Here is a 25177-nt window from a genome sequence, read left to right on the forward strand (position 1 = left end):
GAAAGAATGCTGACAACATCAATAATAGTCACCATTTATGTGTCAGGTACTTTACATACAGTATTTCAAATCTGGATAATCCTGCAAGCTAGGTATTATTCCTATTTGTTTTGGGGAAACTAAGGCTCAGGAATATGAAACAATACGCCCACTAGCATACAATAATGGGCAAAACTGAGAGTCAAACATGGCAATGACTGCAAAGTCCCTATTCCTTTTATTTCACACTAGCAGTTTCAACATCTTTTAAGGAAATACACTATAATCTTCTCTGAGCAGATATGTGAATGAAATGATTCAAACTAACGAAAGGCTCCTAGAACATTTTAAGATGCATCTATATACTCACCTCCATCTCCTTATCCCTAACACATTTGAAATCATTAACTATAAGTCTAAGTTTACAAGGCGAGCAAATTAGAAACTACTTTATTGACTTAGACATTATTTCTGCCATGTGAGGGACTGCTATCAGGAAATCGCTTGAATTACAGCTGTGTAGACCAACCAGCTAGCCTTCACCAAGTACAAAAGAAAGAAAACAAATTGTTCATAATCTGCTAAATTATGCCTATCCACACACAGAAATCTAATTAATACATATGTAGTTTTACTCTATTTAGAGAGATAGCAGAATGCCTGGGTTGATATCACAGTTTCTAGTTGTGTGATCTAGGGGATGGTATTTTACCTCTCTGCTTCTGTTTCCTCCATTATAATGAGCTCTAATTTATTACTGGTAGCAGTATTTAGAGCAAAGCTGAAAGAGAGGCAAACAAATGGAAGACTGGCATGACTAAACATCAGGTGCTAGTAATCATTAAATCTAACTTAGGTTTTCCTAATCTTACTTTTGGAAGAAAAGTTCGGTTTTCTAGGTGCCGAAATGTACCTAGTAATTTAGGGTCAAAGGCCTTTAACAACCTGGAGGCCATAAAAAAAAAAAAACCTATCACCAATGCTATCAGAGAGGTGGTGTAGGACAGTGTTTAAGAGCACTCTGGAGCCAGATTGCCTGAACTGAGTCCTAGTGCTACCAATTATTAGCTTTGTAACCATGGGAAGTAATTTAATTTCCATGTGCCACAGTTTTCTCCCGTGGAAATGGGGATAATAGTAAGTACCTCATAGTGTTGTTTGTGAAGATCAAATGAGTTCAATTTATAAAAAAATACCTAGAACAATGACTATTATTATTTCTTTTTCTCTATTATTACCACCATCATCTCACTAAAACTAGCTAACCTTTATTGAGTACTGAGGATGTGCCAAGAATTGTTCTAAGTGCATTATGTATTTTAATTTATTTAATCTTCTTACCAACCCAAATAAGGTAAATATTAATATGATCCAAACCTTGCTGAGAAACAGGCACAGAGATGTTATTTGCCCAAAGTTACACAGTGAGTGTAACCAAACACTAAATATACACTAAAAATAAGACATACCCCATCTCTCAGTCTTTTATATTGAACCCCTTTCCCAATGAGACATTGACATTGAAATCCTCAGATTTCCCTGCTCTAAGGCTTGCAGGATTGGAGGCGGGGTACTGGATATGATGGTGAGACTGCTACTTGCCTATTTTGCACACAGACAAGAAAATATATTTCCCTTGGTATTTATACCTCCTTCCTCTTCCTAATTATAAAAATACACATTCACATTATAAAATACAGAAAAAAAATTCTGTGAATTTTAAAGAAAGTATTGTTTAAAAGTTAGTTTGCATGAATTTTCACCAATCACTCTAGAAAGTCCTTAGCTTTTTTAAAAAACTAATTTTTACACAATATTTAAAGAAAAGAATATATCTTTTTTCTTTTGAACATTTACGGAAAGTATGAATAGAAAGAACAATTTTAAAATTATGAGTTTCTTAATATCAACAAAAAGCATTAACAGGATTTTAAACATGAAATTCCAGAAAGTTTAAAAGTAATAACCTATTTTGATACTTCTATACTCATAATCTGCTTTGTTGAAACATGCCACTATATATTAAAAACTCTGCTGTTGGCAGAGAGCCTTTGTTAAGTGCTCTATGAACTATGAGATAAGCTTGGCTTATAATGATATGACAACAGATATAAGATTACCCTTTCTGTCCTGTCAGCACAAAATAATCGAGTGTGATGTCTCTTCTGAACTACAATGTAAGTTATTCCAGGTTGATAATCTTTCTCCAAACTGATGCAGGCTTCTCGAATTGCTAGTAGTTCATAATATAACACCTAGAGAAGGTGAAATGGAAAGATTTGGTATAGTCAACTATTCTCTTATACATACTTCAACTTAAGTTAATTATTTGGTCTCAGTATTTCTTAATCTTATCACTTTATAACTAAATATACCGCTATTCCATCTTAACTATTATCAGAGCATGGTCTCAGCAATCAAGGCTCATACATCCATCATAAACATTTTAAAAGGGAAAAATCTTAGGAAGCATCAAATTTGAATTTAAGAACTCTCAACTTAATTAAGGCTTCTAAGTTCAGAACTAGACACCATATTTTAAACACAGTATCTGATTTAACCACAACATGATGAGATCCCAAGCAACCAACCTGCCGAAACTGTCCCTCTGAAACACCATCCCGATAAAAGATGATACGAGTAGGTTTGAACCGAGTTGACTTATAAAATTGAATGAGAAGTTCTCGGACCATGGAGGCCAAGTCCTGGATGATCTCCTGTCGGGGTCTCTGAACTCTTACTGTGGCACAGTATCTGCTTGGGTGGGCGTCCATACTACCTACAACCTAAGTTGGAAAAGTAAAGAAAAACAGAAATTCAGATAATCAAAACAACATGAATAAGAATTTACCACAATAAAAAAAAATTTGAAAAAAAGTACATGATTTTCATTTATATTTGTGTTCTACCAAAATCTTACTATATTTATAAAAGTTGGTTTCAAAGAAAATATCATTAAAATTCAAAAAGTTGAAACCAAAATGCACATCTTTGTCTAAACTTTAGATAAGATAAACCTGCCTTATGACACTTACAGCAGCAATAGAAGGCTTCTTCCCATCACCAGCTGGTGGATGAGTGACATCTGCTCCCAAAAAGATCACTGGTTGCTGGAACACAGATGGTCTTAAACACATTTTTAAAAGAGTTAGATAATTCATTTTTTTCACTATCCATTTATCTGTTTCATAATACTGCAATACACTGCAAGTTGATGAAATAGCACAGAGGCAGTCCTATATAGACAGCTTCATAGGCCTGAAATACTGACAGCTTTATTCTCTTAATTATGAATCCCTGGTCAGTGAAGTAAAAGCTGTCACAATGGGTCTACCCAATGTCTTATCTAGAGCAGTGTTCTGCCTTAAATAGTGGTGACGGTGGCTGCAAAGGGCAACTGCTGCTAGCATTCTTCATAATAGGCATAAAATGCTAAACTTTCTCATATTAATCCACAAATTTGTATCAATCTTTCTTTAACCTACTTACATTTTAAACTGATAGAATCCTTCAAGGAGAAAAAGCATCATTACACCTTAAAATGAAAGGGATTATGACAGTCGACTACTTACTTCTTCCTCCCTTGGCCAAAAGTATAAATTTGAGTAACATATATTTAATAGTCATAAAGTAGCTAGTAGTTCATTTTATTTCCAAAACTGTATGTTTTAAGATTCAAATGGCTATTTCTTAGTTCTTGGGCTTGTGGATAAAATTCTATATTTACCTCATTTTTGAATCTCTTATCTAATAGAGATAGGAAGTAGAGGCAACAAGGAAAAACAGGAAAAAAAAAAAACCTTTTGTGTCAAACATACACAAATAAGCATTACTTATTGTAATGCTTATCTGTGGTGCATACTGGACAAGATATTTCACTTTTTAAGGCCCTTGTTGCATCAACTATTTAAAGAAAACCTGTTGTTTAATTCTCCCAATAACAGCCTCTTCCCAGTGCCTGTTTCATAGATAATTTATATCTCATACAACCTAAGAGTTCTTAGACATGATGGCAATCCAACAGTACCATCTGCTGTTCCACTGAACTGAAGCAGGGGTTGATAACGGCTTACTTAACTGATTTACTGAATTGACATGCCCCACCCCCAACCTTCCTTTCTTCCCTCATTTTCTTGGTAAGTAGCCTCATGATATTAGGCTGAAGATGACATCAAATAATGAGAAAATTCTTCAAGCTCGGTTCTCCAATGAAAAATAAACAAAGCTCTCAAAACTTTCTAGCTAGGCAAGAGGAATTTTGCATATTAAATGAAAGTGGAGGTAGGAGGGGATTTTTACAAGGAAATCTCTTAATCTTGCCAACCCAAACTCTTAATTTTTTGCCAAAATATCTACTTACCTCCCATAGTAGGAATCATCAAAGCTGTTTCTTAAACAGATCTTGGATATGGCAATGAAAATTAAGATATGAAAAATCAGTTTTTTAAGTGATTAGTTTATCTTACCTTTGATGAGGTACAAGAATATTATTGATCCCTCCGAGTTTAACATTTATCTTTAGGCACAGGTTTGAGAGAGTTTGAGGGGATGTTTTTATTACATTCTTGACTTGAACACACTGTGTAGCCATACCCAAAAGTGTATCTCCTACACGTTTCACCTCCGCTATGGAACAAATACAAATACCTCTAGTTAGAAAAAAGGACAAACTTTACTGAAAATTAACCTACTGTGTTCTCTCCTTGAAATATATCATTGTATTCAGGGCACCAAAAATTACACCAATACCAAAACAATGCTATTAAAATTTCAAGTATACTGCCTAGAAGATTAGCTTAAATATTTAGTGATAATTTTTTCAGTTGTTTTCTTTCTTTGTATAAGAAAGTATATTTTTATCATCACAAAAATAGTATAACCACAATAACTAAAAAACCATAAAGATAAAAATACCATAAATAATCCCTTGTTAGCATTTTATTGTACTCTTAGTAATTTTTTCACTTATATTATTTTAATGCAGTTTTAATCCTGGTATACTTACAGATTTCAATCCTATTTCAAACCTTTAATTTAAAAATAGAGGTATTATAGTATAAAGAATAAAAGGCCCCTTTTCCTTTCCCTCTCTCTGCTGTTATAACTACCATAAAGAGTTCAGTGTAAATAACTTCTTATATATAAAACACATGGAAAATATTGTAAAATCAAAATTGAGAACATACTATACAGTCTATTTTGCAACTTATCATTTTCACTTAATAATACAGTATGTTCTGAATCTCAATATATAGATTGCCCTTATTATTTATAACAGCAGTTACTCTGTTTTTAAATGCTATAAAGTATCTAACTAGTCATATACTGGCATATTTTTAGCTTGTTCTGGTTTTCATTATTTCAAACGATGCTATGAATAATATCCTTGTATATTTATTTTTGTTTGGTTGTGTAACTATAGCTTCTGGATAAATTTCTACAAACAGAATTGAGGGGTCAAAGTGTACATATATTTAACTTTTATAGATAATAACAAGTTGACTTCCTTAAAGGTTTATTCATTCATTCAACACATATTTAATGTGCACCTAATATACGCTAGTACTGTGCAAGGCTCTGGATACACAATAGTGAGTCAATAGAGACACTGTTTCTGCCCTCACAGAGCTTATAGTGTAGTCTGAGAAATAGGCATTAATTAAATAACCTCTTACACTGAACATAACCATGAAAGCAACATAAAAAAGGTACAAGGTGCTTTAAACCAATAAAAGTGGAGAATTAGACCTTGTCAAAGTCGTCAGGCAAAGCTTCCGCAAGGAAGGGATGACTGAATTAAAATTCACAAGAATGTGAATTTGCTTGGTGAAGGGTGGAAAGCGGGTTATGAGAAGCAATACAGGAAGAAGAAAGAGGTCCTATGGGAAAAAAGAGCATAAAGTGAGATGAATCCTGAAGAGGTAGGAAGTCATGAATTTGACTATGGAAACCCTTGGAAGATCAGCTTAAATATCAATTTTATCAATTGCACAATGACACACTATTGAAGTGGGGGTGATAAGAAAGGAGATTAAAACAGGCTTATATTTTAAAAAGACCACCCTGGATGTTGGTTTTAGCTCCAACATGTAAAAGGCTTGCAAGTCATCACACGTGTCTTTACAATAAGGCAAAAGCTGAATAAACTGAAAATCAATGACTTTTCTTAGATTTATGAGAGAACTGAGGTCACAGAACAAACCGACACCTCCAAACAAGTGAATACATCGAATCACAGCCAAGGTGAGCTTATTAGAAGTAGAAGGTGATGAAGTCAGTACTAGTAGGAACAATTAAACAGTAACTCCTAGGTGACCAAGATGGCTGGGAGACTCACTGCCTCCTTCAAGAATGCCTGGGCCAATGAGCTGGTGCTGGCTGCATCATCCGCTACTAAGGGCCTCACTGCCCTCCCTTAGCCCCTATACCCAGTACGCCACCATGATCAACCAGGTCACACCCTACAACTACCTAGTGCCTGTCTGAGATGATGAGAACATGCCCCATGTGCCCAGCCACCCTTTGGATCCTCAGAGCCCAAACTTGGAGTGGCTGAAGAAACTGTGAGCACCTCCACTGACAGAGAGAAAGCCCCCTCCCCCGTGGCCCCCAATAAAAATGTGAATGTTGAAAAACACAAAGAACGACAAAAAAAAAAAAAACCCAGCAACTCCTATAACTCAACAAGAACAAAACAAATAATCCAATTAAAAAGTGGCCAAAGGACTTGAATTTGCAGTTCTCTGAAGATATACGAATGGCCAATAAACACATGAAACAATGTTCCATATCATTAATCATTAGGGAAATGCAAACCAAAACCACAACATACCACTTCATACCCATTGGAATGGTTATTATAAAAAAAATAGAAAATAAGAAGTGTTGGTGAGGATGTGGAGAAACTGGAACACTTGTACACTGCTAGCGGGAATGCAAAATGGTAGCTGCTGTGAAAAATAGTATGGCAACTGCTAAAAAAATTAAACAGAATTATATAAAAGAATCCAGCAATTTTACTTCTGGGAGTATACCCAAAAGAAGTGAAAGGAAGGAATGGAATAGCTGTATACCCATGTTCAAAGAAGCATTATTTACAACAGTCCAAAGGTGGAAGTAATCCAAGGTCCACTGATGACTATATAAACAATATGTGGTATACACATGCAATGGAATATTATTCAGCTTTAAAAAGTGAAAAAATTCTGAAACACACTAAGACATTGATAAACATAACGTTTATTGATCCCTCCTATTGAGAACACTATGTAAAATGAAATAAGCTAGTCACAAAAGGACAAATACTGCATGATTCATTAATATAGGGTACCTAGAACAGTCAAATTCAGAGACAGAAAGTAGAATGGTAGTTGCCTAAGATGAGGGAGAGATGGGGAGTTATTATTTAATAGGTACAGAATTTCAGGGATGATGAAAAAGTTCAGGAGATGGATGGTGGTGACAGCTGTACAACAATGTGAATGTACTTAATGCCACTGAACTGTACACTCGTTAACATGGTAAATTGTTATATATGTTTTGCCACAAAAAAGGGGAAAAAATTCTGATATATGCTATACCACAGAGAAACCTTGATGACATTATGCTAAATGAAATAAGCCAGAAACAAAAGGACAAATATTGTATGACTGTATTTATATGAATTACCTAGAATAGGTAAGTTCATAGACACAGAAAGTAGAATTGAGGCTACCAGGGGTTGGTGGGAGGGAGAATGGGAAGTTATTGCTTAAGGAGTACAGAGTTTCTGTTTGGGATTATGAAAAAGTTCTGGAAACGGATAATGGTGATAGAAATGGATAATGGATAAGTGATGATTCACAATGTGAATATACTTAAAGCCACTTAATCGTATAGTTAAAAATGGTTAAAATGATAAATTTTATGTTATATATATTTTACCACACCTATACAGAAAGACTTATTTAAAAAGTTAACCCCCGCCCCCCAAAAAAGTTAACCCAGGAATAGTCCCATGTAAACAGTACATCAGAAGGAATAAAAACTATGATCAAAATTTGATACCAGATGACTGACTTAAGGGAGCCATTACCTCTACTAACATGAGACAAATGTAGGGCTCAGGCAAAAGAGGGCTAGAGAAAAAGCTGAAATACAGGTAGCAGCACTCAGGAAAAAAAATTTAAATAAAAAGGAAGTGGCAAATGATGAGAGTGTTTCTATGAGAAAAACAGCTATAAATGGGCTGTTTCTTAAAATAAGAATTCCAGAATGATTTAACACTTGAAACTAGTGAGTGGTAATTTGATTTATAAGTAAACAGTAAACAATTAAATAACTTTTTTAAAAAGTGAAGGAGAAATGCCTTCTCAGACAAATAAAAACTAAGGGAATTTGTTGAGAGCAGACTTGCCTTGCAAGAAATGATAAAAGAAGTTTTTCAGAGAGAAGAAAAATTATATAGGTCAGAAATTCAGATCTATATAAAGAAAGGAAGATCAGAGAAGAATAAGTAAAATAAACTCTTTTACGTTCCTATTCTTAACTGAATAGATAACTGTTTTAAATAATAATAGCAACAATATATTGGGTGGTTATAGCTTATGGATAATGAAATGAATGACAGCAATGTTATAAGTAACAGGGGAGAGGAATTAGGAATACTCTGATAAAGGTACCCACTTATACTATCTGTGAAGTAGTATTGAATTACTTGAAAGAGGACTTAGATTAGTTGTAAATGTATAATACATACTTTGGGGCAACCACTAAAATTTTTTTAAAAACAAGTATAATTGATATGCTGAGAGGAAAGAAAATAGAAAATCATAAAATGCTCAATTAAAACCAGAAAAGGTAGAAAAAGAAGGGAAGATAAAAAGAAGACCCAATTACATGTTGCCCGCAAGAAACCAATTTTAAATATAAGGACATAGATTAAAAGTAAAGCAATACAGGAAGATATACTTTGCTAACACCAAGAAAAAGAAAACTGGAGTAGCTATATTAGTTTCACATAAAGCAAACTTCAGAACTAGGAAAATTATCAGGGATAAAAAGGGATATTACATAATGATAAAAGGGTCAATTCTACAATAAGACATAACAATCTTGAACATGTATGTAGCTAACAAAAGAAACCAAAATAAGTGAGGCAAAAATTCAAAAATTGATAAAACTTTAAGGAGAGACAGACAAATCCACTATTATAGCGGAGGCTTCAACATACTTTTTTCAACAATTGACACATCCAGCAGTCAGATCAATAAGAATAAAGATGATCTGAACTGCACTATCAATCAACTGAATATAAGAGACATTTATAGAATACTTCATCCAGTAATAGCAGAATAAACATTCTTCTTAAGCTTGCACAGAACATTCACCCAGATAGCTCACATTCTTCTCTAAAAATACATCTTAATAAATTTAAAAGAATAGAAATCATATATAATATGGTCTCAGATTGCAATGGACTTAAACTAGAAATTAATAATGGAAAGATAGCTAGGAAATACTTGTATATTAAATGACATAATTCTATGTTAACACATGGATCAAAGAAGCAGCCTTGAGAAATAAAAAAATATTTTTCCCTAAATGAAAATGAAATACAACTTATCAAAATTTGTGGGATGCAGTGAAAGCAATGCTTAGAGAGAAATCTGTAGCATAGAATATATATATTAGAAAAGAAGAAAGATCTAAAATCAATAATTTACGCTTCTACCTTAGAAAAAAACAAGATAGACCTAAAACAAGAAGGAAAGAAATATTAATAATTAGAGCAGAAATTTGTGAAATTGAAATTAAGAACTCAATAGAGAAAATCAACAAAGCCAAAAAGCTGGTTCTTTGAAAAGAGCAATGAAATTGATCAAACTCCAGACAAAGAAAAAAGGGAAAGACAAATTATTAATATCAGAAATAAAAAAGGATCATCACTATTGGTCCCATGTATATTTAAAAGAATAATAAAAGAATATTGTGAACAACTCTAGGACTATAAATTTGATAACTTACATGTAGTAGACCAATTTCTTGAATGACACTACCAAAACTCACACAGAAGAAATAGGTAATCTGAGTAGGTATGTATCTATTAAAGAAATTGAATCAATAATTAATAACCTTTTGAAAAAGAAAGTACCAGGCTCAGATGGTTTTACTGGTGAAATCTATCAAATATTTAAGGAAGAAATGATACCAATTCTCTACAATCCTTCTAGAAAATAGAGGCAGAGGAAATACTTCCTAACACATTCTATGAGACCAACATCACCCTAATACCAAAACCAAAAAAGACATTATAAGAAAGAAAAATTACAGATCAAGATCTCTCATGAACATAGATGCGAAAATCCTCAATAAAGTATTAGCACATTGAATCCAATAATGTATAAGAATTATACACCATGACCAACTGGGATTTATCGCATGTATGCAAGGCTGGGTTTCAACACTTGAAAATCAATTAATGTAATCAATCACATTAAGAGACTAAAGAAAAAAATCATATGATCATATCAATAGATACAGAAAAAGCATGTGGCAAACTCTGTCATGCATTCTGATAAAAACTCTCACCAAACTAGGATTAGAGAACTTCCTCAACTTAATAAAAAACAACTACAGAAAACCTATAGCTAATATACTTACTGCTGAGAAACTAGATCTTTCCCCTAAGATCAGGAACAATGCAAGGATGTCTGTCTTCTCTTACTACTCCCATTCACCATCATACTGGAAGTCCTAGCTAATGTAAAAGTAGGATTGGGAAGGAAGAAATGAAACTATCTGTGTTCACAGAGGTCATGACTGTCTATGTAGAAAATCCCAAAGAATTGACCAAAAGCTTCCTGGAACTAATAAGTAATTATAGCAAGGCTGCAAGATACAAAGTAAATAATACAAAAGTCAACTGATTTCCTAAATTCCAAAAATAAACAACTGAGATTTAAAATTTAAAACATAATACCAACCATTTGCATTAGCACCAAAAGAAAAAAAAAAAGATTCTTAGGTATAATTCTAAGAAAATGTACACAGGATCTAAATGAAGAAAACTATAAAACTTTGATAATAGAAATCAAAGAAGCTCTAAATAGAGATATTCCATGTTCAAGGATAGGAAGACTTAACATTGTTAAGATGTCAGTTCTTCCCAGCTTGATCTACAGTCAATGTAATCCCAATAAAAATCTCAGTGTTATTTTATGAGTACTGACAAACTAATTCTATAAGGAAACAAAAGGCTCAGAATAGCTACCACAATAATGAAGAAAAAAGTCAGAGAAATGACACTACCTGACTTCCAAGACTTACTACAAAGCTACATTATTCAAGACAGTGTGGTGTTCCAAATGAAAAGACATAACAGATCAATGGAACAAAATAAAGAGGCCAGAAATAGACTCACATAAACAGAGGCAATCTTCAACAAAGTAGCAGAGGCAATTTATTGAGAAAGATAGTCTTTCTAACAAGTTGGTGCTAGAACAACTAGACAGCCACATGCAAAAAAAATTATTCTAGGCACAGATTTTATACTTTCACAAAAATTAACTCAAAACGGGTTATAAACCTATATGTAAAAAACAAAACTATAACTATTGGAAGATAACTTAGAGGAAAACTTAGGTGACCTTGGGTTTGGCAGTGAGGTTTTAAATATAATGCCAAAAACATGATCTGTGAAAGAAAAAATTGATGAGTTGGACTTTATTAAAATTAAAAACTTGTGTTTCATGAAAGACAGTTAAGTAATGAAAAGACTAGCCACAGACTGGGAGAAAATACCTGTAAAATACATATCTGCTAAAGAACCTGTATCTAAAATATACAAAGAACTCTTAAAACTGAACAATAAGACAAACACTCCAATTTAAAAATGGGCAGAAGGTCAGAAGACATTTTACCAAAGAAGATATATGGATGACGAATAAGCATATGAAAAGGGGACCAATGTTATGTGTCACTGAAGAACTGCAAATGAAAACAACAAGATACCACACTACACACCTATTAGAATGGTTAAAATTTAAAAAAATGACTGTACCAAATGCTGGAGAGGATTTTTTTTCTTTGAACACATTTTTGGAGTTGAAAATACTGAATCACAGATGAAAAACACATTTTTCTACTTTTGGTGGGAAGGATATTATCATTTATACTGCCATCAGCAATGTATGAAAATGCTAGATTCACTACATACTTACAAGCACTAGGTATTACAATATTTAAACATACTTGTTGATTTAGTAGCTTAAAAGTACATAAAGTGCAAATTAATTTTATTAATTTGTACTTTACTAGTGAAAACCAATGTTTTCTCATGTTTACATGTTTTGTTTTGTTTTCTGAGAAATCCTGGATTATATTCTTTGCTCATTAATCTAAAACAAGAATTGTTTTCTTTTTTGAACACAATAACAGATCTTTATAAATATTTTAACTAATAATATTAGCCCTTCATTGTCCCATCTGCTGCAGATATTTTCACTTTCTATTGAGTTCCTTTTAATTTTAGTTATACATTTGTGACATACAGAAATTTTAATTTTTATGCAGTGAAATCTAACCATTTTCCTCTGTGAATTCTTCTATCATGTCTAACTGATTATACTCCATTCAGTAGTTTGAAAATTATACTTACTTTGTTTTTCCATAATTCGATGATTTATATTTAACTTATTAATCACAAAACTTTAATTTGTTTATAATAATAATAATAGCTAACATTTACTGAGTGTTTATATGACAGGTGCTATTTTAGGTCCTTTACATATGTAAATTTATTTAATTCTTACAACTGCCAAGTTAATAGTATACTGTTTTCACAATGAAGAAACTAATGTTTAAGTAATTTGGCCAGCTCGCACAGGTAGTACACCTGGCAGTACCTGGGTATTAAGCAGCATAGTCTGACTCTATCACTACTACATTATAATGATAATCAAGTTATCTCAAGGGCATTTTTAATAATAATTCTACCCTTAACCATTGTTTTGTAATGCCTACTTTACTAAAATTCTTTTTACAGGGTCTCTTCTTGGACCATTTAGTTTACCCTACTGATTTGTCTTTTTAAAGTAATAATAAACGGCTTTAAAATATTGTAAGCTATAAAATGTTTTAATGTTTGAAAGCTTTAGAATATGTTTTGGCAGAATTCTAAAAAGGAGTATCAAGTACTTGAGGAAAAATGCAATCTTAAGATATCCTTACCATACACGGGCGTCTTCCCTGGCAGGATGACAATAATGAGCTGCAGCCCAGAGTATGTGTTCTTGAGATGCCGGAACATGGGCTCCACGCTGTCTGCCCCCTGCGCATATTTGCAGAAGCAAGGCTGGCCCTGGATGGGCATCCCCGCATCTTTAGAAATCTTACGCAGCTGGTCCGTGAAACCCCTAGAAGGAGAAATCACTAAAAATAAGCACTTTGTCTAGTCATGAACATCTATAAAGTAGTAATGGAAAGTATGAGAAAGGAATGGAGAATGAAGCAAAGATTTATGTGCCCCATATATGAAGAGCTCACCAGACTACCGATGTTAAGGGCAAAGTGGGTCAGTAATCTATTTTGCAAACTAACACTGCTATACAGTTATGTGGCCATTTATGGTTTACCAAGGGCATTAGTAATAGAGTGTGTTGGTTAAGAGCTCAGCTCTAGAGTTAGCATGAGAGGTTCTAATCCTAGTTCTGTTACTTACTAGCTATGAAATTTAAGGCAATGTTTTTTAGTTTCTCTCATTTGTAAAATGATTACTTCTAATATCAGGTTGGTGTGATGATTAAATGAGATAATACATGTAAAGCACTTAGCACACTATCCAAGACATTACAAGAACTTGATAAATTTAAGCTAATGTACATTTTCTAGTTTGGTCCTTATAAGATTCGTTAGAAAGTGGAAGGTCTGGTATTATTCCTGTTTTACAGACCAGGAAACAGTTGCAGGGACATTATGTATTTGGCCAAGGTCAAATGGTTAGGTAAGTGACAGAGTCAGAACTCTGACCTAGTCTAGAATTTCTTTTCACAATATTACCTATCTCAAACTAGGATAGCAGGAAAGATTTTATCTCTCAGGTAAAAAAAAACAAAACAAAAACTATGAAAATAACATTTAAAAACAAATGAGGCAGGCAGCACTTAATTTACTTTATCCACACTGCAAAAAGACTCATCATTTCATATCTAAACAAAATTCTGCATTTAGCCTCGGATAAATGAGTAATGATGTCGAGGTTTAACAATCACTTTACTTGTTTTTAAAATAAGGTCCTAAGTCAAGGATCTGAGTTATCTTTGATCAAAACACTGATTCTCTTAGAACAGAGAGAAAGTTTATAGGAATTCCCTTCTCCTTCTTATTAGTGTTTAATTAAAAAAGTACAAAGGTGACAAAATAGTCATGGGGATATAAAGCACAGCATAGGTAACATAATCAATAATATTGTAATAACTATGTATAATGCCATGTGGATACTAGACTAATAGGGGGGTCATGCCATAAATTAGATAAATGTCTAACTACTATGCTGTACACCTGAAACTAAAATAATAATGAATGTCAACTCTAATTAAAAAATAAAAATTAAAAAAAATAATTGTTGATAAGTAAAAAGGTAAATATTTTTAGTCAGCCTGAACAAGAGCCATAAGCCCAATGATTATGAGATTTCTATCAAGCCATGAACAACAAATGTAAAATAACTCAAAGCTTGAAAAACAATTGGAGGCTATTTCTTTGGTCTCTGGAAGTCAAGTAAGATAATTGTAGCATTGTCGTAAACTGTCCTTATGATTTTACTTGAAAGCAGGGGGGTTAAAATTTTGGAGAAAAGAAAATATTAAGTGAATCTTAAAACATAGTTAGAGATTTGTAGCTAATAAAAAGAAGTGAATAGAATCAAATAAAAATTTATTTCTTACAAAAGGAGGCAAAATAAATTCTGAATTGACCTGGATAAATCTGTCTCTAAATTACTCAAAAGCTATTCATTATGGGCATATTTTATAGGATCTATTAGTAGAGATTTAAATTAGACAATAACTATTTTCTTAAGAAAATTAGATTCCAGAAAGAGAGATGAAAGATTTACATAAATAATTATAATACAATTATATTTTACACAGAAAGTGAGGATATTGATAAACCAGTATGTTTAGAGTTAAGAAAGATTATTTCCAGCATCACAAATCACAGAAGATTGGGTAGTATTTAGATGAGCAGAGTTCGGAAAAAGGCATTTTCAATAACATGCAGTGAGTGGAAACGAGAAAATGCAAGGGAGATGGAGGGGATACAGTGCTTCACTTTTCTGCCCAGAATATGTGAAAATGAAGAAAGGACTTAAGAGGCACGTGAAAGATTTTAAATGCCATACTGATTTTTAATGTTATTCTTTGTCGAGAAGCCTGAGTTTTTGAGTGGGGGTAGTCACAAGTGGAGCTGGTACTCTTTCACAATGGCACAGCTCTTCAAACCAGAGTGACAGAAGAAGCCCTTGAGCCTGCCAGAGCCCCAAAGACGTGAGAGTTCCAAAAGAGAGGAGAAGAAAAGCCAACATGATAAAAAGGAACCAGGAAGGCAAGAATGGAGAGACTGTCAAGAAGGTAGTCAATTGTATCTAATGCTGCACAATTTTTGAGAAAAATCATGGCTGAGAAGAGACTTTTAGAATTGATAAACACAAAGATAATGAAGACCTTCCAGAAACCAGTTTCAGTAGAGTACTAAGATTTCAAGGAAGGAGAATGGAAGTCTGGAAGCCTGAGAGAATAAGTGAAGTAAATGGAAAATTGAAGATATTATTTTGTTTATTTTAAATTTAAACAGAAGATTGTTGAGTACTAACATGTCGAGGGAAAGAATCTGAGGAAAGTAGTAGAGATGGAGGCCAAATTTTGAAAAGTATGGAAGTAGAAATGAGGAGTTATATCTCTTTCAAGAAAATCAACTGAGAAATAAGGATTTTATTTAATCCTCGCCCAGCAGATAGTAACTATTATCTCTATTTTTAAAAGGTGAAAACTGAAGCATAATGAGATTAAATAAATTATCCATGGTAATGAAGCTAGGAAGTGGCAAAGTTGGGAATTAAACCTAATCTATTTGCCATCAAAAGCCAATGATGCTCCTGCTATATCACATAAGCTAGTCTATTAGGATGCCTACAAGAACAAATCAGTGACTTTACTATGACTAAAAAATTCAGGAATCGTCATCAAAATATTGAGAAGATTAATTTTTAAAGGCTCAGTGATTAAATATACTTCATGCTGAGGCAACACTAGTTAGAACATTAGCTGAGTAATTTAAAATTAAAATACAAAATTTAAACACAGAAAGGTTCCAAAGTGACAAGCCTTACTTCAATATTTCTTCTCTGCACTGCCTCTGTGTGGCAAAACAAGCTATAGCCCACATTTTTATTTCAACTCCTGTGTGGAACTGTTTTCCTCGCATGTCCCATACTCCATGGCTTGGTGTTGCTACTGTACGATTCTACAGAAAAAAAGAGAAAGAGAAATACGGCAAAAAGGAACAAACACTTAACATATGGTTTATTTCAACAAGCTAATATACATATATATGATATTCTACATGGGATAGGTTGTTCTAAATCAATATTACTTATATTTTTATCGTAGAAAAAAATTCTACTAAACTCAAGCAAAGACATCTTGAAACAAAAATAATATTGTTGGAACAATAAAACATTTTCTAAATTCCAGGCTTAGCTAGGATGACCTTCTCTCCATATACAGAAACTACATTTATAATTTAAAAAACTACCAAGAGATTTTACCCGTCCTCCATACTGGAGCATAGGTGCTGGAAGTACACGTCCGGTTACATGGGCCATTTCATCCCGAACTTTAAATTGAAACTCCTGAACAAATGGATCTGTTTCATAATTTGCACTTCTTACCTAACAACAGAAAGTTTGTAGTTACTTTCAAAATTCCTCCAAATCCTGTACTTTACTTATTAGAAGTCTCTATTTTTTTTTGTTTACTTTATCAACAATGTTCTACAATAGGCCTTTTTAATGGTGTCCTAACTAGAGAGCAGAGAATCTTAACCTGAGGACCACAGATCACGAATGGACTGCTTAAGTCTGTGAACTTCCTGGTAATTTATAGTAAATTTAAATGTATTAGGTTGAATAATAAGAAATTTCAAATATTTATGACCCATGAAAATAATAATTTTATATGATTAAACCTAATATAGTTTGGGGAGGGTGGTCTAGAGATTGTAAGAGAAATACCTTTGACCCCCAAAAAGTTAAGAACCTTTAACTAGAGGATCCAGATATACACTATTAAAATTTAGTTTATGTAGTTTGATAGCAAATATTGATAATCCTAAGGCTTTTCCCCGCTAATTACTTTACAATTGATATAAAATTTACTTGAATATTTTCAGATAAAAAGTGCCATATTATAAAATGCACTTAATGGGATATAATTGGGACAGATAAGAAAGCCAGTATGACACTCAGATGATCATTTTTACATAATATATCCATACATACAAAGATAAAGAATTTATCGTAATTCAGTGTAGGCTTGGATCTCGAGAGTGTAATTCATGCTTATAACATATATAATATAGTAACTAACTGTGTTTTTCAAAACATATTTACCTGGTCTTAGGGTAAATGTCAAATAAGGTTATAAAAAGAAGGCAATGTTCAAGTCTTTGAGTAATCTATGAAAATTTGCCTGCCACAGTATTACAGACCAAAAAAAGAAAAAATAAAAAACCCCAAAACTGTATAATCTAAATATGTAAAAATAATCTCCCCCAAACAAGCAGTTGAAGTTGTTTTCTAAATTAGGCACTGATGCATCTTTTCTTCAAGTTTAAATGCCATTCATTTCTAGTGTGTTTTAGTGTACCTCCACAGTAAGGTTATAAAGAACAACTTGATTTAACAGGACTTGCCGTATGATGTGCTAGCTGCTAAATGTTTTATAACTAATTTTCACACAGCCTTATAACTACAAAAGTCAGTCTTTTATAATCTTCACTTTACAGAAGATAAAACTAAAGTTTAGGAAAGTGAAATGAGTGGCTTAAAAACTATATAGCTAAGCAAGTGACATAGAATCCGAAACCATGCTATGTTGTGATTGTAGAGTTCTTACCTTTAGTCACTGCACTAGCCTTTCAGATGCTATTATCAGAATAATAAAATAATAGTAACAATAAATGAAGAAGCTAGACTTTGAACTCAGAGCTGTTAAATTCCAAAGCCTATACTTTTAACCACTGTACAATATTGTCTTGCTGAACAGAAAAGCTATAATAAATGAGTTAGAAGTAGTTAAGATTTTATAGAGTGAGAGGTTCTAGTCTCTTAAAGGTTTTAAAATCTTGTCATGGTAGATCAGAGAAAAATCCATGATGAGAACCAGACTGTATTTTCCTAATTAAATATCTTGTAACAACTTTCATTCACTTCTTATAAAACTATAAGAAAAAAAGTCTTTTTCTATAATGGCTTATAAAATGAGACAGTTCTGTAACCCTTTTTCAACAATCATTAAAATTGCTTTTGAAAGTGCTATGAAGTTGTTTTAGGTAATACTAATATTTTGACTTTTTTCTCTTTACCTGGGCAATTTAAATGATATTAAAGAGCATAAGATCCAGGTCCCTTTTATTTTTCATTTTGCCTTTATCCCATCATTTTATAGAGTGGTATTGATAACTCTTCCTTCCTCCCCATTTAGAACAATAAGACAGCTTAGAAACCCTTCATGGTTAGAACTGTTTAATATTTCTTTGTTTATCCTGTAGTTACCAGTCTGATACTGGGGGCTAAGCAATCCTACTCTGAGTATTAAGACTCTATTGCTAGTCGTGATACCTTGACTCTTCTTCCTCCTCTTTTAGGTGGGATGCCATAAAGTTCTAGTTCACTATATTGAAACATTAGTTCTAAGAGATTCTGGTTTGTATCTAATTAAAGAGTTTTGAGTTAAATAAGAAGGAGCTAACCCTTTTCATAGAACCAAGGTTTACTCCCAGAACACCACTACTTACTTCCATGAATCCTTTAAATTCTGATAGCTCATGAAATGGTAATAAGGTACAAATTGCTAAGGACATGGTTCTTTAGCAGTTCATCCTAATACATTTTTAATCTCCATTTCTAGGGTTAAGTACTAACCAATCTGCTAATTTCCTCTTGTCTATCTGGTGCAGATCTTGCTGTTGCTTTGATCATAGTGGAAGTCTGATTGTCGGTTAGCTTCTTGATACATCGTTGCCCTGCCACAATATTACAGACCTGCAAATGGAAAAAAGTTTTGTACTAGACATTCGCATATATGTATATATTTTAAACTCTCAGTGCCAATTACATGTGAAATTAAATTTTAATTTTTTAAAATCTACTTCATTAAATCGCTTCTTTTTAACACATTAAGTAAAAAGTAATAAACAATACTGCTTTACAGCACGATTATAGTTAGGTAAAATTTATACCAAATAAAAAGGCTGCAAAGAAGTGTTCCAAAATACTAACAGTGTATATCTTTAGAGTGGTAGGACTGTGGAAGAATTTTTTCCATATTATTTGATTACCAAAAATTTAGAATAAAATAAAATTGAAAAAGTTAAATCTCCAGAATAAACGTGAAGGTATGAAGTTAAAAGACCCCAAAAGAATGATGAATAAGAGGATATTAATAAGCAACCTAAACACATTACTTCTAGTGGCAGATACGTATGTTTCTGCTCCTGCCCCACTTGCAGACAGGGAAGGTGTGGGTACTTCAGCTGAAGAGTATACTTTTCTCTGAAATATTGTGCTACTGTTCTCTCCACAGTTTGGCCATTTTCTAACTGTAAAGGAAAGCTGGGGAAAAAAAAAAAAGTACACATTATCAACTCTTATCTCAGTATGAGCCAGCAAAACTCCCAATCCACTAACTGGAGTAAGCTGCTTCATATCATCTCTGCTGACAAACACCAGCTTTTCTTACGTTTGATGACTGGCAGGCCTTCTTGTTACATTACAAACACGGTATTTCCGTCTCATTGTTCCACAATGAGTCACTTCAACCTTCAGACCTGTTCCCAACAAGAAAAACTGAGGTTATAGAACTGACACATGTAAAACATTTATAGCTATAAAGTCTGTTCACTACTATAAAAACTCAAATAAATTCTGAACAGAAAATCTGTGATATAGGCAATGTGATATTAAGAAAGGATTTTATATGTGACATTGCAAATAATGGTTATAATCACAGTAGACCTAACTCCAAACCTTTTCCCTACCCTATCAAGTTCTACATATTAAGAAATAGTACCAAAAAATTTGAAACGCCTGTAGATCAAGGGACAAAGTTCTTCATTAATAAAAAGCCTGTTTACAATAAATTCAGGTATTTATTCTGGGAGAAGGAAGGAGGAATGAAAGAGAAGTTGCAATAATTCTCAAGATATTCTATAACCTTCAATGTATATGAAATTTGAACATCCCAGTCATCACATACTGACTGAACATCAGAATTTCATAAAGCTCAAGGACGTCCTTCAAAGATTTTTAAAGCAAGGGGGAAAAAAAAAATCCTAGGCCCTTTTAACAGAAGTGGAATGATAATTTTGTTGAAGTATAATATAGCGACACAGCTCTTTTAGTACTATTAGAAATTAAATGCAATCAAAATAATTCTTCGATCAGATGATCCCTACTTAGGGAATCACTGATCCCCTTTGAGAATCTCATGAAAGCAATAAGCACTCAGAAAAATGCACATACACATGGATCCTTCCAGCCCACTTATGGACCCTAGGAGTTTGAAGATTCTAGGTCTGTTTTTGAAAGTGAAGCAATGGACTTTTAAATCATTGGCTGAAATTCTTTGGGATGAATTTCTTAAGCAGCCCTGTCCAACAGAGTTTTCTGAGATGATGGAATGTTCTCTATCTGTGCTAATATGGTAATCACTAACAATATGTGTTACTGAGTACAATATGTGGCCAGTGTGACTGAGAAACTGAAAATTTAATTTTAACTAGTTTAAATAAGCTACATGTGGCTAATGGATACCATACTGGCCAGTGCTGTCTTGGAGCGAACTAGAGAAGGGTTAACAAATATACAGTGGCTACTGCTCAGAGAAGCAATTCTACTTCTATGGCCTATACTCAAATGGAGGAAAATCTAAAAAGGGATAAATGGAGGACAATTTTTAGCTCTCTGATATTATTTATAGTTATTATTTTTATATTATTTCCATTTTATATTTTTGATTCCTATAGTGCAGTGGTTCTTAACCAGAGGTGATTTTTGCCCTCCCAGGAACATTTGGTAATGCCCGGAGATATTTTTGATTGTTGCAACTGGGGAGTATTATTGGTATCTAGTGAATGGTAGGTTTAGGGATGCTTAGATCCAAGGATGCTGCTAAATATTCTACAATGCACAGGGCAGTACTACCGCCCACCCTGATCACAACAAAGAATTATCCCGCTCCAAAATATCAACAGTGTCAGGTTGAGAAACCCTGCTATAGTATAACTTATTTTCCTGTGCATTACTAACTACAGAACCAAACACAAAGTTCACTCATAGTAATATTTTCTTCTAATGTATTGGCACAAATTAAGATGCTAAATAAACACAGTGTCACTATATCAGATTGGTTTGGATTTTTCTTGAGTACTCCTAATTGAATCAGTGAGAAATGTTTTTTTAGTAACTGCCTTTATAAAACTAAAATTTCAGATGAATTAGAGTATTTACTATGCCTCTATAATATAAAGGAGACTAAAATAATAAACTATCAAGAGGTTTTATAAGAAGATAATACCAACAATGTAAAGTAAGCAAGATGTAAAAATATAGTGTCTAGAGGGAAAACACAATAGAAAATTTAAAACAAATTTCTGTTGTCTTATACCACTTAGCAATTTGTTTTCAAGTCTTCCCTTTGAATTAAAAAAATTATTAGTAAGGTTCTACAAGCTTACTACATAAGTTTTTACCAAAAATAAATTGCAACTCTTATACATATATAGTACTTTTACCATGTACATCCCATTATTTCTGCTCTTTATGATGAATTTGTGCTTGAAGAAACCACCCTAATATTTAGGAATCAGTTCAACTGGAACCAAATGAGTATGCTAAGGAAATTAAATCATTATAGCACATTTCCTATCACTATTTAATAATTTTCATCAAATTCCTTATGCCAGCTAAAAATTAAACCCAAATATATAGCACAGAACACATAACTTTGATTTTTTTTGAGTTACTGTGGTAGGAATACATGATGTACTTACTTTAAAAAGACTCCCCCCCCTCACTTTTTTGAAAGCTTTTTTGACTTTAAATGGAGGAAAAAATCATTAGTTTGTCAATTAGCTCCAACTGAGATTTTTCTACCCTGTACCTAAGGTCATAGGTTCCTAAGGATTAGACTCAAACCCAGGAGTTAGCGAAAAGTTGAAAGTTAAAAAAAATGGACTACACAATTCTCTGCCTAGGACCCTCCCTAAACCCTCCAACCAAAAAAAATATATTTTTTGGCTTTAAAATATCAAATATTTAACCTATAAACTTGGCTTTACCTTCACTATAACATCAACTTTATAATGCTTTCTAGTCATTTTTTCAGTCATTTCTTTGGGCCTCTGAGCAGTTGAAGTTAAGATCGAGTCCATGTTCTTTGGGTAGCAGTTGAATCCTTGTTCTGTACATCTTGTATTTTCTGGGATAAAGTGGTGATATGAGTTGATTGCATAGCTACTGCACAATAAGGTAAGTGACTCCATGATATCAGAGGTGGTAACTCAGCAGCAACTCCACTGGAAACCATGGCATTTAGATGATCATGTGTTAATGGTGGGTAACGCACTACCTCCCAAAAGTGCCAACTGTACAGTTAATGCAGATTATGAAAGGATAATGGTAGGGTTGCAGCACAGTAATAAATAAGTTTCTTATTCTGGCACTTCAATTACTTAAGATAAATAGATGTTTATTTTCAAAGCAGGAAGGATGTTCCTTATAATGTTTTACTACTGTGATGATGTCTTTCTGGGTTACTAAAATGGCAAAGAATGAATGATTACTGGAGCAAGCATGATGTATTCAGTTACTCTTAATCAAAATTACTCTGGAAAAATCCCTTAAATTGCCGATAAAGTACAGTATATGTAGGTTTGCATATAAAACTATATTTAAATATATGTAGAAATGTATGTACATATAGAGTATGTATACAAAATATAAATTTTAGAAGGCTAGTATAATTTTTTTTTTCTCTTTGGAAAAATAATGCAGAGATAAATTTACATTAGTAAAACATACATATGATGCAACACCACTGTACAAATTTTAGCATCTAACTAAAATAGGCAAGATCAATGGTCAACTGTATAATGTACACAAAATAATTAAGTTCCAACTCTAGAACAACACATGAAACAGCCTAGCCCCATATCCATAAATTTTTAAAAGAATAAAATATTCCATCATTTCAAAAAATAAGAAAGTCATTACATCAGAATATGTTCAAAGAATGATTCCACTTCTGAAGTAACAATGTTTTTGAAATAAGCTTTCTACTTTCAGCAGTACTATAGAAGCATTTTCCCACAAGATACTCTTATACACCTTCAAAGAAAGTGTTAACAAAAAATTAGCTGGTATCGATATTAATTTCATTACTTGGTACTTCTTTCATTGAAACACTATCTAAGATGTTATGGTAATTAATTTAATATTTTATAACTGATCTATATTTTAATGGTAATGTTACATGAATAAATTTTAATTAAAAATTTTTTTTCCAAGAAAAGTTTGTTATATCCATGCATTTTATAGTTAAGTTGTTCCAAAAGCTAATTAATTCACCTTTTATCTCTTTGGTGAATTTTACCCGATGAGAATCAGTCAGAGGTCTTGGTTGCTCATCAATATTATGAATGTCAAGAACTTCACACATGAACTGAATTACAGGTTGTGCTTTGTAGAAGGCAGTGGCAGAAACTAAGAAGAAAAACACAAACAGTACAAATTAATGTTTCCTTAAAAAAATTCTGAAACTTGATCTCAGGCTCCATAACAAACTAATTATAGAATTAAAATTATCCTTTATATATACTTACATATATATAAAAATATTTACAAAATTAAGCAGTTTCAATATGATCTCTGTTTGACTGGAAGACAGGCACAAGAATAGAAAAGCTGGACACTACAGTTTTTATATGTCTCTCTCACCATGGGTAACTGAATTATTACATTCTCTACTACATGTACAGAGAAGTGTTCTGGGGTGTGAGATAAGGCCTGTAAAAGGACAAAGAAGGCCTGAGCCCCTTAGATGAAAAGGCTACGTATTATTTCTTAAACAAAGCTTTCTATGCCACCCCAGACTATTTATCTATTCTAGTAAGAGTTCTCTCTGTCTTACACAGATTTGAGAAGACAGTAGCAATAAAAGTTATTAGTGCTAATCCAAGCTATCGGTAGTAATAGTACGGAGTATCTGCTTGATGTTACCTAGCTACCATTGGCAGTTTTCTAACAGTCAACCAGCATGATTTCTTAACCACGGGTTTTGGAACTGGAAGAGCTTCACCAATTATTACTAAATCACCACCACACATTTCTTAAACGCATATTTACTGACTGCTATTTGTGCTATAAAACATCGGGGATACAATGAAAAGTACAACCAAAAGACAGTAAGCTACATGCTATGTTATCTTTATACTTAAAAAAACATGTCTACTGTCTGCTGAGCTAAATGTAAACTTTTATGTGGTACTGTTTCTCTCTCTCTTTGGTTTAGGATTATGTGTCCTCCACAAAATGTCCTTCACCTCTGGAAGGATATTTATCAAGGCTTTAAGAGTAGTTGTCTTAGGATACGCATGAGTGGTGAGGCTACTGTGGATTTTTATTTTCTTTTTAATTTTACCTTTAAATCTTCATTTTATAGTGAGCACATATTACCTTTTCCTTTATTACAGAAATACTATATGAAGTCTCATCATAAAATATCCAAATAATATAGATATATAAAGATTTCCTCCAGTCTCCAAGTAACCATTGTTGGTATGTATGTATTTATGTATGTATGTATGCATGTATGTTTAAATCCTGTTATTATTATGCACTTACAGAGATACCATATACATACAACTTTTTTTTACATGAGAT

General features: G+C 32.9%; 1 protein-coding gene across 9 annotated transcripts in view; it reads right to left on the minus strand.

Moving 5' to 3' along the window:
• AGO3 (argonaute 3, RISC catalytic component) overlaps window positions 1-25177 on the minus strand; it is a 102239-nt gene that overhangs the window by 18362 nt on the left and 58700 nt on the right. For all 9 annotated transcript variants that reach the window (XM_015598967.2, XM_006924245.2, XM_025041515.1 and 6 more), the window contains 11 exons: window positions 23864-23998; window positions 19977-20064; window positions 19702-19849; window positions 19160-19279; window positions 16784-16906; window positions 16346-16479; window positions 13189-13373; window positions 4446-4605; window positions 3015-3105; window positions 2571-2765; window positions 2100-2234 (listed from right to left, as the gene is read on the minus strand). In XM_015598967.2, the coding sequence (XP_015454453.1) occupies window positions 2100-2234; window positions 2571-2765; window positions 3015-3105; window positions 4446-4605; window positions 13189-13373; window positions 16346-16479; window positions 16784-16906; window positions 19160-19279; window positions 19702-19849; window positions 19977-20064; window positions 23864-23998 (1514 nt within the window). The remainder of the gene's footprint in view (window positions 1-2099; window positions 2235-2570; window positions 2766-3014; window positions 3106-4445; window positions 4606-13188; window positions 13374-16345; window positions 16480-16783; window positions 16907-19159; window positions 19280-19701; window positions 19850-19976; window positions 20065-23863; window positions 23999-25177) is intronic.

The sequence above is a fragment of the Pteropus alecto genome, unplaced genomic scaffold, assembly GCF_000325575.1.
Source record: "Pteropus alecto unplaced genomic scaffold, ASM32557v1 scaffold39, whole genome shotgun sequence".
Lineage (NCBI taxonomy): Eukaryota > Metazoa > Chordata > Mammalia > Chiroptera > Pteropodidae > Pteropus > Pteropus alecto.